This window comes from Dipodomys merriami, unplaced genomic scaffold, assembly GCF_024711535.1.
Source record: "Dipodomys merriami isolate MVZ:Mamm:240054 unplaced genomic scaffold, mDipMer1.0.p SCAF_158, whole genome shotgun sequence".
Classification (NCBI taxonomy): domain Eukaryota; kingdom Metazoa; phylum Chordata; class Mammalia; order Rodentia; family Heteromyidae; genus Dipodomys; species Dipodomys merriami.
In genome coordinates this window covers 1291311-1305853 of record NW_027202915.1, presented here as the reverse complement: position 1 = coordinate 1305853, position 14543 = coordinate 1291311, and the positions used below count along the sequence as shown (strand labels likewise).

The window sequence follows — 14543 nt, the reverse complement described above, 5'->3', positions numbered from 1 at the left end:
AGGCATGAAGGATTCAAGAAGGTAGATTTAAACCCTATCTATCTATCTGGAGATATATATATATATATATATATATATATATATATATATATATATATATATTCCTCTTATAGGAAACCACAGCCCATCTATCTGTCTATCTGGATATCTATTCCTCTTATAGGAAACCACAGCCCAGGCAAATGGCAACGCTGTAAGGTGGGGTAATAGCCACAGGGGTGAACATGGACCTGTACTAGAATGAGGCTGGCTGTTCTGTATTTTAGATCCTGTCTGGAGTGCTAGTCAGATAGACATTTGTACAAAAAAATCATGAAACTAACATACTTAGCTGTATCTATAATTGGAAAAAACTTTTTTGTGCCAGTCTTGGGGCTTGAGCTCAGGGCCTGGGCACTGTTTGTTCAAGGGCCGTGCTCTACTAGTTGAGCCACAGCTCTACTTCTGGCTTTTTTGGTAATTTACTAGAGAAAGAGTCTCATGAGGATTTTCCTGCCTGGGCTGGCTTCGAACCACGATCCTCAGATCTCAGCTTCCTGAGTAGCTAGGATTATAGGTGTGAGCCACCAGCATCTTGCTGAAAAAATATTTTAAATATTAAAAAAGTGTGAATAATAATTTGGGGACAGTGATCTAAAGATACCACGCTCACATTCTGTACAAGTAAAAGTTTATTAAGTGCTAAAATATTTGTAATAAGTTAAGAAGTTATTAGTTCCATAAGGAGGGTTAAGGGAGATGTATTATCAAGTATTTTGAAAATAAGAGGAAAATAAATTGAAAGTTAACTTCAACTTACTAAAAATGTAGGCTTTAGCTGGGTGTCACTGCCTCATGCCTATAATCCTAGCTACTCAGGAGGCTGAGATCTGAGGATCACAGGAAAGTGTGAGATTTTTATCTCCTACTAAACACCAAAAAGCCAGAAGTAGAAGCTGTGGTTCAACTGTAGAGCCAACCTTGAGCAAAAAGATTTTACTTCAGAATTTCTGAAAATACTGTTTCAAAAGTCCAAAGTGAACATAGTAATTTCACCATACCCATTTAAATTTCTTGATTTAAAAAGATAAAAAGCCCAGAAAAGCTGATTATGTATTTTAATGCTTAGTATATTTCCTTATTACCCAATTCACTCTGAATTATGACATACTTACTCTTGATGAGTTGTACAAAGTTTAGCAAGCTGTTCAAAATCTTCACCATTAAGTCCTTTTTCTGAATTCCTTAGAGGTGTAACTGTTTGTGACTGTACACTTTTCCATTTCATTTCTAAATTTAAAATATTCGTTAGTCACTGGCTTCTATAAAACATATTTAAGAGGGAAAAACAGTTTGTTGGCACTACTGATAAAAGTTAATAAGCAAAGTTACCTTCTCAAACAATTCAAGAGATAACACAGTTAGATGTAGCTACACAATTACTTTGCAGTATAAGGAAACATCATCCCAGAGACTGAAGTAGCTAGTAGTGCATGTAATGTAATCAGAACAAATGCAGAAAGCTGCTCAGTTCTTCTCTTGGCATTTACCAAGAACACAATGCAAGGAAAATGATTTTCTCACAGTGAAACACAGCTGTGGCCAAACAGTTAACATTATTTGTAACATCTTTCTTTTCCTTTCCTATTTTATGATATGGGGGAGGAACCTGAGGGTCTTGTACATGCTAGGCAAGAGCTCCATACTGAGCTACCCCCCAGGCTATACACTGGATTGTGGAACTTCTACTTTCTGATTTCCCAAATCTGGTTGAATTGTTAGGTTATTGATAATTCCAATCGGCTATTGTGTACTCACCCCATTGCTCTTGTATGGCAGAAAGATTTGCAAGCAGTTGCTCATGATACAGCCGTTCCAGCTGAATGAATTTCATTGCTTTCTCATCTGAATAGAAAATTTGAGGAAAATAGAAATCAAGACTATTTACAGGGCTGGGAAGGTGGCTCAGTGGTAGAGCGCTTGCCTTGCATGCATGAGGCCCTGGGTTTGATTCCTCAGCACCACATAAGCAAAAAGAAAAAGCCGCAAGTGGCGCTGTGGCTCAAGTGGTAGAGCGCTAACCTTGAGCTGAAGAGCTGAGGGATAGCGCCCAGGCCCAGAGTTCAGGCCACACGACCGGATCCCCCCAAAATAAATAAATAAAAAAAAGACTATTTACATTAAATCCCATTTGGAAAAGAATGTGCTCCCTTAGGTGAGAGATTTGCATCTGGCCCAAAAGAAAAAAAAGGAGAGGATTCTAAATTTAAAAAACTTAAAGTAAGGTTTCCTGGTTTTGAAATAGGTACATTTTATTGTAGATCAGCAAACAGTAGACATTATAAAGTTTTTAGTTCATACCTATTTGCTGAATATATTTCTGGCATAGACAACTAAAAGTTATTTAACTGGAAATAACCTACATGGAATGTTTTAAGTCTATGTGTTTTCCTTTTTGAAATTCTCTCTTTAAACAATTTTCTGCCAGGCAATGATAAGACTGCTTCTGGTTTAAACCCACCCTGACCCTTTACTATAATTCTCCACTGAATGCTTTCCTCAGGACCAGAGGGTCACACTTTCAATAACAGGCCAAAAACTTCCCTGGATCTTTAGAAAACCTTTCATCATGCTATCACAGTCATTTTTCTTCCCATCTGCACAACACATTTGCATCTTATGAGGTCAACTTGCTACCTTCCTCTTGGCAATGTTCTAAATGCTGACCCAGAAAAACAGGAGAAACTCACAGCTTCGCCTTTATCCTTCCCATGAACATGTGGTGGTTCAGATGTCCCTCTCATCCATCGTCTTAAAGGTGTCCCTGGGAGGGATCTTTAACTCCACTTTCCTACGTGGGAGCAGGACATGTTCCTCTGTCTTCTCCATTTCTCCCTGCTTTATCATGTTATTCTAAAATAAATCCTTTAAAACTTAGAAACAGGAACAATTCTCTCTGACCTCTGCCAGAGACTTAAATACGCCAGTGCTTCTCAAACTTTACTGAACAAAACAATGATCAGAAAAAACTTTCATAGACAGGATCATGGTTCTGACCCCACAGAGGCTCAGATTCTGAGGCCTGTGACTTGTATTTCTCAGAAGTTCTCAGAGCTGCTGTTTTCTATATGAACTATAGCATGTACTAGCCAAATCATTTGGTTAAGAGGAGAGAGTTCTCTCTTTACATCCACCAGAATTATATTTTCATTTAGTAACTGATTGCCGTATCTGAAGCTGGACTTCAGTTCCTCAACAGCTTTCAAGCCAGTACTTGCTTTGCTTCATTCTGCTCAGAAATGTGATGAGAGTTAAAGAGATTAGGAAGAAAACTATACACTAATAGGGAAAATCAAATGCTTGGGATACATTCTGCTTTTATATTATATAGTGGGCCATCCCAAAAGGAATTTTAAAAAGAGAAATGACAGGTCAGGCTAGTGGCTCACACTGTAATCGCAGCCGCTCCAGAGGCTGAGTTAAGAGGATCACAGTCCCTGGATCGCACAAAGCATCGGTACAAAGTGTGGAATCCTATCTGTGAAGTAACCTAAAGCAAAAAAGAGCTTGAAGCATGGCTCAAGTAGTAGAGCGTGCAAATCCCAGTACTATGGTAGGGGTTAGGAATGTTTCTTATAAAAGTTAGTAAGTGGTCTCACATGGAAACATCTCTTCTGCTTATCCCCAGGAAGAGCTGCCTTTCCTGTGCAGTTACATACACCCATGATCCACATACAGAGACATTTTGGTCAGCGATGAGCTACATGCAACCAGGGGCCCATAAAATTATAACCTAACAGTAGAGCAGCTGTCTTAGCATGATGTTTCCTGGCAACAAAATCACCTACTGATGCAATTCTCAGAACTTGCCCTTACCACTCATGACTTAGCTGTAATAAGATGGTCACAGGATTACTATATGTAATATACCCATATATGCTATGAATATTATTTGATGTGCATGAGAACAGGAAGAAAATCAAATGGATTTTTGAATTTTATTTTTCAGCAATGTGTGCTTTTTTCTTCTGAACATAAATATTTAATTTTGGTAAAATTAGGGCTTATTTATGGGAAGTCCAATTTAGATGTGTCTAGAGAATTTTCAGGAGTGACTGACATGTTTCCTACACCTTGCTTTCTGTGAGGTCACTATCAAGACTCCATGAAAACCATGTGATCTATATACACTGACTGCATACTCTCCAACATTAAAAATAGATAGTTCTCTAAAGATTCTATGGCTCTTACAATTAAGAAAAGGATACAGTCTTCTTCCTGGAAATAGGACTCTGCTACCTGTTAAAAAAAGAAAATCAGAATTAAGTTAATATTTAGGTTTACAAGAAAATTCAGAAGAAATACAGATCTGGAAACTGAGTGTTTTGACATGAAACTACGACTTAGCCTATCCACCACTGTAGGCACAGGACACTCTTGAAGGCCTGCTCATTTCAAGCAAAGCAAGTACGAGCCTGTCCTTTGCACTGTATTAAAAGACATTACAAACCGCCCTTATTGGTCAGAATGAGAAAATGGCACATACATTTATGAAGGTATCTATGAATAGACTGAAAAGCAGAAATGCGTCCTGTCATGTGAGACCCTATCACCTCACACATCTCATCCCACTCCACAAGTTCCACCTGAAGGTCTCAAGGGACATGGACTTTTAGTTGGGTTTTGATAGTTTTAAAAAGGTCAGGCCAGGAAGTAAAGTTGTGGCTCAAGTGATAGCATGCTAGCCTTGACCAAAAAAAGCCCAGGAACAGTGCCCAGTGCCCAGGCCCTGACTTTAAGCCCCAGGACCAGCACAAAAAAGAAAGAAAGATGGGGGTGGGAGGTGGGGTGGTGGAGGAAGGGAAGGAGTGAAGGAGGGAGGGAGGTAGGAGAGGGGGGAAGGGAAGGAAGGAAGGAAGGAAGGGAAAGAAAGAAAGAGAGAGAAAAAGAAAGGAAGAGAAAGAAAGAGAAAGAAAAGAAAGGTCAGGCTAGTAGATTACAGAAGTAGCTCAGTGCAGAGGAGTTGTCTAGTATGTTGATGTCTTGGGTTTGATCTCTAGCACACACACACACACACACACACGCACACGCGCACGCACACGCGCGCACGCACGCGTGGCGTGCGCGCCAGGTGCTGGTAGATTATGCCCATGTCCTAGATATTCAGGAAGCTGAGATCTGAGAATCACAATTCAAAGCCAGCCTGGGCAGGAAAGTCTGTGGGACTCTATCTCCAATTAACCAATAAAAAGCAGGAAGTAGAGCTGTGGCTCAAGTGGCAGAGTGCTAATCTTGAGCAAAAAAGCTCAGAGATAGCACCCAGGCCGATAGCATCCAGGACCACCACCACCACCACCACGACCACAATCAAAAAAAGGTAAAGAAAAAAAAGAAGAGGCAAGTGTGATAATCACTGAGCAATAATGTTAGGATATGCAGAGTGCGGCAGACTGTCGAGTTCAAACATGTAGGAGCCGGTCCCCGTGAAGGCTCATCACTTACAAGACTCAGTCTAAGGCATCTGTAACTTAAGTTTTCTTGAGCGGGGCACACACATCATCCCAGATGAGGCAATACTCTTCTGTGAGCCCAGGAACTAGAGATAGCCTGAGCAACAAGTGTAGATAGTTTACTTATTTATTTATGTCAGTCATGGGGCTTGAACACTGGGCATAGGTGCTGTCCTTCAGCTCTTCAGCTCAAGGCTAGCACTCTAAGACTTAAGCCACAGCACCACTTCCAGTTTTCTGGTGGTTAATTGGAGATAAGAGTCTCGTGGACTTTCCTGCCTGGGTTGGCTTTGAACTGTGATCCTCAGATCTCAGCCTCCTGAGTAGCTAGGATTATAGGCATGAGCCATCAGCACCTGGCTAGATATTCTATTTATGAATTGACAGTAAAACTAAAAGTGTTCCTTGATAAGTATTTACATAAACTGTTGTCATACTTATAACATTTCATACTTTTAAAACTGGGTACTGATGGTTCACACTTATAATCCTACTTACTCATGAGGTTGAGATGTGATCATGGTTATTCAAAACCAGACTAGACAGGAAAGTATATAAAACTCTCAATATGAAGAATAATAAGAGACTTGTTGAACTTATAAATCAGCAGTAAAAGGGAAAAATTTCCCCCAAATATCCTGGTGGAAACAACATATGCTTGGAAGGGAAAAATCTTGCCTACTTTAAACAATTTTAATCTTTTCCCTATGAGCAATGAGGATAACTAGAGCTAATTGCCTCTTGTAAAAGTTTTAGTATAAATATAAAGGAGATTTATTTTATATTGAAGATTCTGCAAAGGACAAGTTGATTTTTTAAGACTTTTATCAACTTATTATTCTGTTATAGAAATATTAGCTAGAACTAACTCAGATCACCAGTATTCACTTACAGTTTTTACCCATGGACTGTGAGGATCAGGTGGCAATGTAGCCGGTGGTGCTGTGACAAATGCTCAGCAGTGAGCTCTGGGGTGTGGGGAGCCCTGACTTGCAGTGCTTGCATGTCTCTGTGCTGTCCATGCTCCCACGTGCCTGCTCTGGTGCAACTGTCTATGACTGGTATCAGAGAGCAACAAGTTACCAGTTAGTCCTGTAGCTCCAGCATTCAGGGTTGCACCTAACAGAAATCAGTGCTAACTGTTCCACTATGAACTTCTAGTGTCCCCCTACTAAGCATGGGGCTTAAACTCAGGGCCTGTGCTTGTTCCTGAGCCTTTTTGCTCAAGGCTAGCAGTCTACCACTTGAACCATAGTGCCACTTCCAGGCTTTTCTGTGATTAATTGAAGAATCTCACAGACTTTCCTGCCCAGGCTGGCTTTACAGAGACCCTCAGCCTCCTGGGTAGCTAGGATTACAAGCATGAGCCACTAGCACTTGGCTTAAGAGACTCCTTCTTAACTAATAGCTGGACACAGTGGTATACATCTATCATCCCAGCAATGATAAGGTACCTAAAATAGGTGGATTGCAGTCCAAGCACACACCTGGGCAGAAAGGGAAACCCTAGCTCAAAAATAACCAACAAAAACTAGGGCTGGGACATAGCTCAGTAGTAGAATGCCTGCCTAGCAAAAGCAAGAGCAAGAGCTCTGAGTTCCAATCCTGATACAGAGACAGACAGACAGAGAGGCGAGGGAAAGGGGAGAGGGGAGAGAGAGATCGAAGAAAGGATAAGGACAGGCAGAGAGACTGGGAGAGGGAAAGAGAGGGACAGGGGCTGCTACTTTTCTTAACAAACCTCAATTTCTTCACATGATTCTTCTCTGCATCTGGAGCTTATGGTTCTGCCCCAAACCCAGACACCTCCTACAGCACTTAGCACCAGGTGTCACCTCGCTGTGTTCTCGACGTGGGTGTTAATGTCCACTTTAAGATAAGAAAGTTGAGGCTCAAGATATAAAACAACGCATCCAAATCCCTCAGCCGCTGCTACTGAGGCTGGCTCCTACAGGTCACTTGCTTCTAAACTCCTCAGCACTGTGTTCTGCCAGATGCTTTCAGATTCAGACATAGCGAAGAGCAGGGAAAATGGCATCTCTTGTTTTGCTGGACTTACTTGGGGGACACTTTTATAAAGGAAATACTGCCATAGTAGAAGTCCGTTCCCTCCTTCCCCCGGCGTCCCCCTCCCCCCAAGTAATCCCAGCTGAATATTCAGGAGGCAGAGACAGGAAAATAGAGGTTTGAGGCCAGCCTGGGCAAAAGTTATTAAGATCCTACCTTAAAAAACGGACTAAAAGTAAAAGGACTAAGGACAAGTGGTAGAATGCCTGACTGTAAGTGTGAGGCCTTGAGTTCAAACCCTTCTATTGGAACAATAACTGTAATGTTATTAATAACAACTAAATTACTGTATTAGGTCAAATGACTTGGATTGATAATGACCTTGTAGGTTACACAGGAATATCCTTCTCCTGGGGAGATACATATGCAAATATTCAGCAATGACGTGACAAAATGCTTGCAAATTACTTTCAAATATCTCAGTGGGGAGAGGGAAGGCGAACAACTACCTGAGACAGAAAACACTTAAGTTTGACCGACTGTCAACAACCAGCAAATGTGGGTGAAAGGCAGCGTGCCAACCTGGGAATAACGAAAATGAACACAGTGTACCTCCCTACGCTCCACTGCGGGTCTCTTGAGAGGTGACAGGATGTTCTGTATTTCTGCACTGAGGATGCCACCACCAGCTGACTCCTGTTGCTCTAGGTCTCAGTCTACTGAAGTCTTTAGCACCGATTTGCCGATCCCCAGCCCTGACCTCTACAATCAATCTTTGAATGGTTGAGGTAAGAGTAGAATTGTGTTGCTCTGTATTTAGCATTTATTTGGATTCTGCTGTGCACCAAACCCTGCATTATTTGCTTTTTCATGCACTGACTCATTTAATACACTGCAACGCTCCAGAAGAAGAGCCCCAACCACTTGGCTCATCGGTGGTAGAACCAAGCCTGTGCTTCTTTTTTTTTTTTTTTTATTGGTCGTGGGGCTTGAACTCTGGGCCTGGGCGCTGTCCCTCAGCTCTTCAGCTCAAGGCGAGCGCTCTACCACTTGAGCTACAGCGCCACTTCCGGTTTTCTGGTGGTTTATTGGAGATAGGAGTCTCACGGTCTCTCCTGCCCGGGCTGGCTTTGAACCACGATCCTCAGATCTCAGCCTCCTGAGTAGCTAGGATTACAGGCGTGAGCCACCAGCGCCTGGCTCAAGCCTGTGCTTCTAAAACAGGAGACAGTGCTGAGAGTTCGGAAGCACCACCTACAGGATTTAGTAATCTGGGTTATTTCTGGGAGATGAGGAGGAATTCTGAGCCATAAAAAAGTTAAACAACCTTCATTATCAACTCTCTGCCTACAAACCTATCCCTTATACATTAGATCTGCTTCTGTGACAGAACTGCCTACAGTAGAAAATACCATTCTTACCTCCAATAAAGCAACAGGGTAATTAGGCCATTTCCCTCTTGTACTAAAAGTCCTTTACCTCATTCCAAAAACTAGGGAAATTGATAGCCAATTGACCCATTTGGCAATGACCAACATTTTGTTAACTTTGTTTTCTCAGCATTTCTTCTTCATGTTTTTCCCATACTTAAAAAAAAAAAAAAGCCAGGCACTCATGGCTCAAACCGGCAATCCTAGCTACTCAGGAGACTGAGATGTGAGGATCACTGTTTGAATCCAGCACAGGTAGGAGAATCTGTGAGACTCTTATCTTTACTAAACTACCAAAAAGCCAGAAGTAGAGCTGGGGTTCAAGTGGTAGAGTGTTATCTTTGAGCACAAAAGCTCAAGGACAGTGCCCAGGCCCAGAGCTCCAGCCTCATGACTGGCAAAAAAAAGTCAGGCACCAGTAAATCATGCCTGCAATCCTACCAACTTGATTCTATCTTGATTCAAAGCCAGGCTGGACAGAAATGTCTGTGAGACTCCATCTCTAATTAGTAGCAAAAAAAAGCTGGACTGGGAGAATGGCTCATATGGTACAGTGTCAGCTGGGAGCAGAACGAGGCCCCACCACCACACCCACACACCAGTGGCTTATGCTGGTAATTCTAGCTACTTTGGAGGCTAAGAATGGTGGTTTACAAGAGGCCCTATCTCAAAAATAACCATCAAAACACTAGAGTTTTGGCACGGGCCTCGCAAGCAAGCTAAAGAAGCACAAGTCCGAGTTCAATACCTAGACTGGAAACAACAACAACAACAACAACAACAAAACCCTAAATAAGCCAGCTGCTGGTGGCTCACACCTATCATCCTAGCTACTCAAGAGGCTGAGATCTGAGGATCGCGGTTCAAAGCCAGCCCAGGCAGGAAGGTATGTGAGATAAACTACTCAGAAAAACTGGAAGTGGCACTGTGACTCAAGTGGTAGAGTGCTAGACTTGAGCTGAAGAGCTCAGGGACAGCACCTAGGCCCAGAGTTTAAGCCTCATGACCGACAAAAAAAAATCAAAACCATTAACCTGGCTCACACCTGTAATCCTAGCTACTCAGGAGACTGAGACTTGAGGATCAAGGTTCAAAGCCAGCCCGGGCAGGAAAATCCGTGAAACTCTTACCTCCAATAAACTACCAGAAAACTGAAAGTGGTGCTGTAGCTCAGGTGGTAGAGTGCTAGCCTTGAGCTGAAGAGCTGAGGGACAGCGCTCAGGCCCAGAGTTCAAGCCCCACAACCGACCAAAAAAAAAAACTAAATAATTAAATATATTTATAGGCTTAATACAAATAAATAAATGTTGTTTTGGAGATAGATCTCACTATGTAGCCTGGCTGAGTCTCTTGCCTTTGTCTGCTGAGTACTAGGATTGCAGATATCTGCTATTATGCCCCACACTCCCACTGGAATATTGAAGTAAACTTTGGGCATTATGTCAATTTTCCCCCAAATACTTGCACAGGAATTATCCAAGAACAAGGAGAATCTATACAATCTATCATGACATCATCCACATCTAGAAATGATACCGCATTACAATATTCTATTTCATTTGCAGCTGATACTCAGCTTTCTCACAGGTTGTTTTAGAAGCAGATGTACTAAAGTCAAAGTTCTAGCACAAGTGCTATGAGGAGCTTTTCTTGGTGATGAAGCCTTAGTTGCCCAGCCAAGAGCAGCCCTGCCTAAGGTTACAGATTGCCTGACTGACTGATTGTGCTGATCCTGGGGCTTGAACTCAGGGTTTGGGTGCTATCCTGAGCTTGTCTTGCTCAAGTGTAGCACTCTACTACTTGAGCCATAGATTCACTGCTGGCTTTTTTGGGTAGTTTAGTAAAGAATCTCGCAGACTTTTCTGCCCAGGCTGGTTAGAATCGTGATTCTCAGGTCTCTGCCTCCTGAGTAGCCGATGCTTGAGGTCATTTAGAGGAATAATCTGAATACCCTTTGCAAACTGGGCATGGTACTAAATAGGATGCTAGAGAGTTCAAAGCCGGTCTGGGCTACATAGTGAAATCTTATCCCAAACCAACTAACCAACCAATCAACAAAATCTCAAAAACCTTTGCAAACCTGACCCACAGAACAAATGCTTGCAAGGCTACAAGCCCGGAAGGTGCCACAGTGCTGGTGCTCCTCTACCCTGGCCAGTCACCAATGCTTCAGAGGCCACACGGCTCTCAAAGGAGGCCACACAAGTTTGTAAAGATAGACATTTTCCTGCTCAGTGCATATTAAAATAACCTAGAAGCTGGGTGCTGGTGGCTCATGCTTGCCATCCTAGCTACTCAGGAGGCTGAGATCTGAGGACTGCAGTTCAAAGCCACCTCGGCAGAAAAGTCTGTGAGACTCTTATCTCCAATAGACCACCAGAAAATTGGAAGTGGCGCTGTGGCTCAAAGTGGTAGAGTGCTAGCCTTGAGTGAAAAAGCTCAGGGACAGTGTCTAGGCTCTGAGTTCAAGCCCCATAATTGATAAAAAATAAAAATAAATAAAATAACACAGAAGTAAATGAGATAAAAAGGAGAACTTCTCTATTCTATATACCAATTATACTAATGGTTGCTTTTGTTTTTTGGTCGGTCATGGGGCTTGAGCTCTGTGCGTGGGCACTGTCCATCAGCTCTTCAGCTCAAGGTAAGTGCTCTACCACTTGAACTACAGCGCCACTTCCAGTTTTCTGGTGGTTAATTAGAGATAAGAGTCTCATGTACTTTCCAACCTGGGCTGGCTTTGAACTGTGATCCTCAGATCTCAGCCTCCTGAGTAGCTAGGATTATAGGCGTGAGCCACCGGGCCCTGCTTCAAGTATTTAAAGTTTTTCTGAATGAGCTCCTATGGAACAAGGCTTCCTACTTGTTGTCCTAACGGCCTCCCATTCTCCAGGCCCTACCCTTCCAGTTTACCCTGCAGTCACTACAGGGCATGTTTCTAAATCTCACACTGGTGTCTGGGGCTCAGTGGTAGAGTGCTGCCCAGCAAGCACAAGCTCTGGTTTTGATCCCCATCTGACATTCTCATTAAAAGTTCCCAGTTCCTACTGTCACCATCCACTGACACTTACCACTGTCCCTTTTCCATCTCAGTCATGGCTTTCAGGGCTGATTTCTTTTCTGGTACAGTCACCTAATGAGGGAGTACCTGTCAGCCCAGACAACCTGGCAGAGCTGCCTGCCTTTCCTTAATGCCACGTGGGCAAATTAGTTCCCGTTTCATTCTGCTGGATCTTGCACATGTCTACTCTGTATGTGTACAACTCTTACTCTTAGTCCACAGTGCTGTGTTAAGGGTGCTCCCTATTGCAAGTCTCCAGTGATTAGCTTTGGCTTGTGCTACCCAGTTGGGGCTCAGCTTGTGGCATTGCCCCCTGTTTATACACAGCAGAATCACTGAGTAAGAGCAGCTGGTCACTGTACAAGCTGCAGACGATCCACGGCTCCCGTGTGACCCAGAGAGTGACCTGCAGGGCTTTCCCAGGCTCAGACCCAGGGTCACTTCACTCAGCACAGACAGGATAGATTTGGTTCTGGAAAACTGGGTTTTGGATTACTGCAAACACTGAAGTGGGTTTTGGTGAGGCTGGAAGTGAAGGGTCAGGGTGGTACCTGATGGAGCCAGAGGGGAAGAGCTCTGGAGTCCACCTGCTCAAGCCCGCCACGTATGAGCGAAAGCAGAGGCTGCAGAACTGGCTTGGGGGTGTCAGCCACCTCCTCAGCAGCGGCAGGAGGGGCTGCACTCACTGTCTTCGCTTGTGTTGGACACGCGGCATTTCCTACAGAAAGGAAAGGAATACATGCCTGGGTTAGGAAAAACGCCCACCACAGAGCAGCACAATAAAACCAAACAGTTATGTTTAGTAATAGTAAAACCTCCAAATAAAACTAGCCATATTAAACACAACAGAAACCACAAGTTGTTGTCTTTAGTAAGGTTGTGACATCTTATTGCTGCTATTAACGTACATGTAAACGACTTATGCAAAATTACAATGGAGAATATTAACAAAGAGATTCAACAAAAGTATGGGGCTAAAGTGGCACTGTGGCTCAAGTGGTAGAGTGCTAGCCTTGAGCTGAAGAGCTGAGGGACAGCAGCCAGACCCAGAGTTCAAGCCCCATGACCGATCAAAAAACAAAAAACAAAAAATGAAAGTATGGGGCTAAAAGCTGATCAAAAGCTGGGTGTGGGCCAGGCGCTGGCGGCTCCTGCCGTCAGCCTAGCCAGTCAGGCAGCTGAGATAGAAGGATGCGAAGCCAGCCTAGGCAGGAAAATCCTTACAACTCCAATTAACCACCAGAAAGCTGGCTTAAGGGATAGAATACTAGCCTTGAGAAAAAAAGCACAGGGACAGTATCCCAGGCCTTAGTTCAAGCCCCAGGATACACACACACACACACACACACACACACACACACACACACACACACACACACACACACACACACACACTTGTGCACACCCACAGGGGAACAATGCTGGGTATGGTGGGACACATTTGTGATCTCAACACTAGCTGGGATAGGAGGATCATGAATTATAGCCCAGATGTTAAAAAAAAACAAACAAACACACACCAAAAACATGACCAAAAAGAGTACTTATAATTTGGCATTCTTTCTTTCCCAAAGTAAAAACCAGAACAGACCTAGAAGGTAAATATATTGCCCTGTGAAGGAGCTGAAGAAGTTGAGTCTTTTTTTTTAAACTATGGTCAGGTAACATTAGAATTCATCATTCATTCCAGATCCCAGTTTGGGGAAGAGAGCTTTCTGAGGCCAGAGCTTACAGCCAGTGAAATGGTTTTTCCACTAAACACAAATAATTCAAACTTCTGAAAAATCATTGATAAATGATTCTTGGTCCAAAGCTACTAAGCTCTGCCTCACTTTCAGTCTTCAATCATCGCAAGTGAGAGCCTCCAGCTGGCGGTCCAGCACACAGGGTGTGCATGGCAGTCCAGGCCGCCCCACCTCCAGTGTGCCCAGCTTGCTTTCCTCTGCCCTCCAAATAAGCTCACTGCTCTGTTCTGGTCAAATTGGTCTTTTCCTCATCTCACTAGTAAAATACTCTGCATTGCACAAAAAACTTCTCTATTTTTACATGTTGTAAACTTCAACTGATTGCACGGAGGACTTACAACTTCACAGGTCCATGTGTGTCAGTGCTTCTTCATCACAGCCCCCCTCCAGCCCTCGTGCCACCTGCTCCTCACCCCAGATTCATGTCAGATGTCCCGCTTCTATTTTTTTTTTTTTTTTTTGGTCGGTCGTGGGGCTTGAACTCTGGGCCTGGGCGCTGTCCCTCAGCTCTTCAGCTCAAGGCGAGCGCTCTACCACTTGAGCTACAGCGCCACTTCCGGTTTTCTGGTGGTTTATTGGAGATAGGAGTCTCGCGGTCTTTCCTGCCCGGGTTGGCTTTGAACCGCGATCCTCAGATCTCAGCCTCCTGAGTAGCTAGGATTACAGGCGTGAGCCACCAGCGCCCGGCTCCGCTTCTATTTTTTCACATATGTATATTGAATATTCTGATGGGGAATAGAGGAAAATACCTACTTTTAATATAACTTCTGAAAAAAAAACTGGTAACTGTGAGCTTTCTTCAAATATATCC

At 43.3% G+C, this 14543-nt stretch overlaps 1 protein-coding gene across 3 annotated transcripts in view; it reads right to left on the bottom strand.

Annotated features, from left to right (window-relative positions):
* The window catches only part of Cnst (consortin, connexin sorting protein), a 63741-nt gene that overhangs the window by 21544 nt on the left and 27654 nt on the right, over nucleotides 1-14543 (bottom strand). For all 3 annotated transcript variants that reach the window (XM_070023192.1, XM_070023191.1, XM_070023190.1), the window contains exons 3-6: nucleotides 12539-12705; nucleotides 4248-4278; nucleotides 1798-1884; nucleotides 1155-1269 (exon numbers count right to left, since the gene is read on the bottom strand). In XM_070023192.1, coding sequence (XP_069879293.1) covers nucleotides 1155-1269; nucleotides 1798-1884; nucleotides 4248-4278; nucleotides 12539-12705 — 400 coding nt within the window. The remainder of the gene's footprint in view (nucleotides 1-1154; nucleotides 1270-1797; nucleotides 1885-4247; nucleotides 4279-12538; nucleotides 12706-14543) is intronic.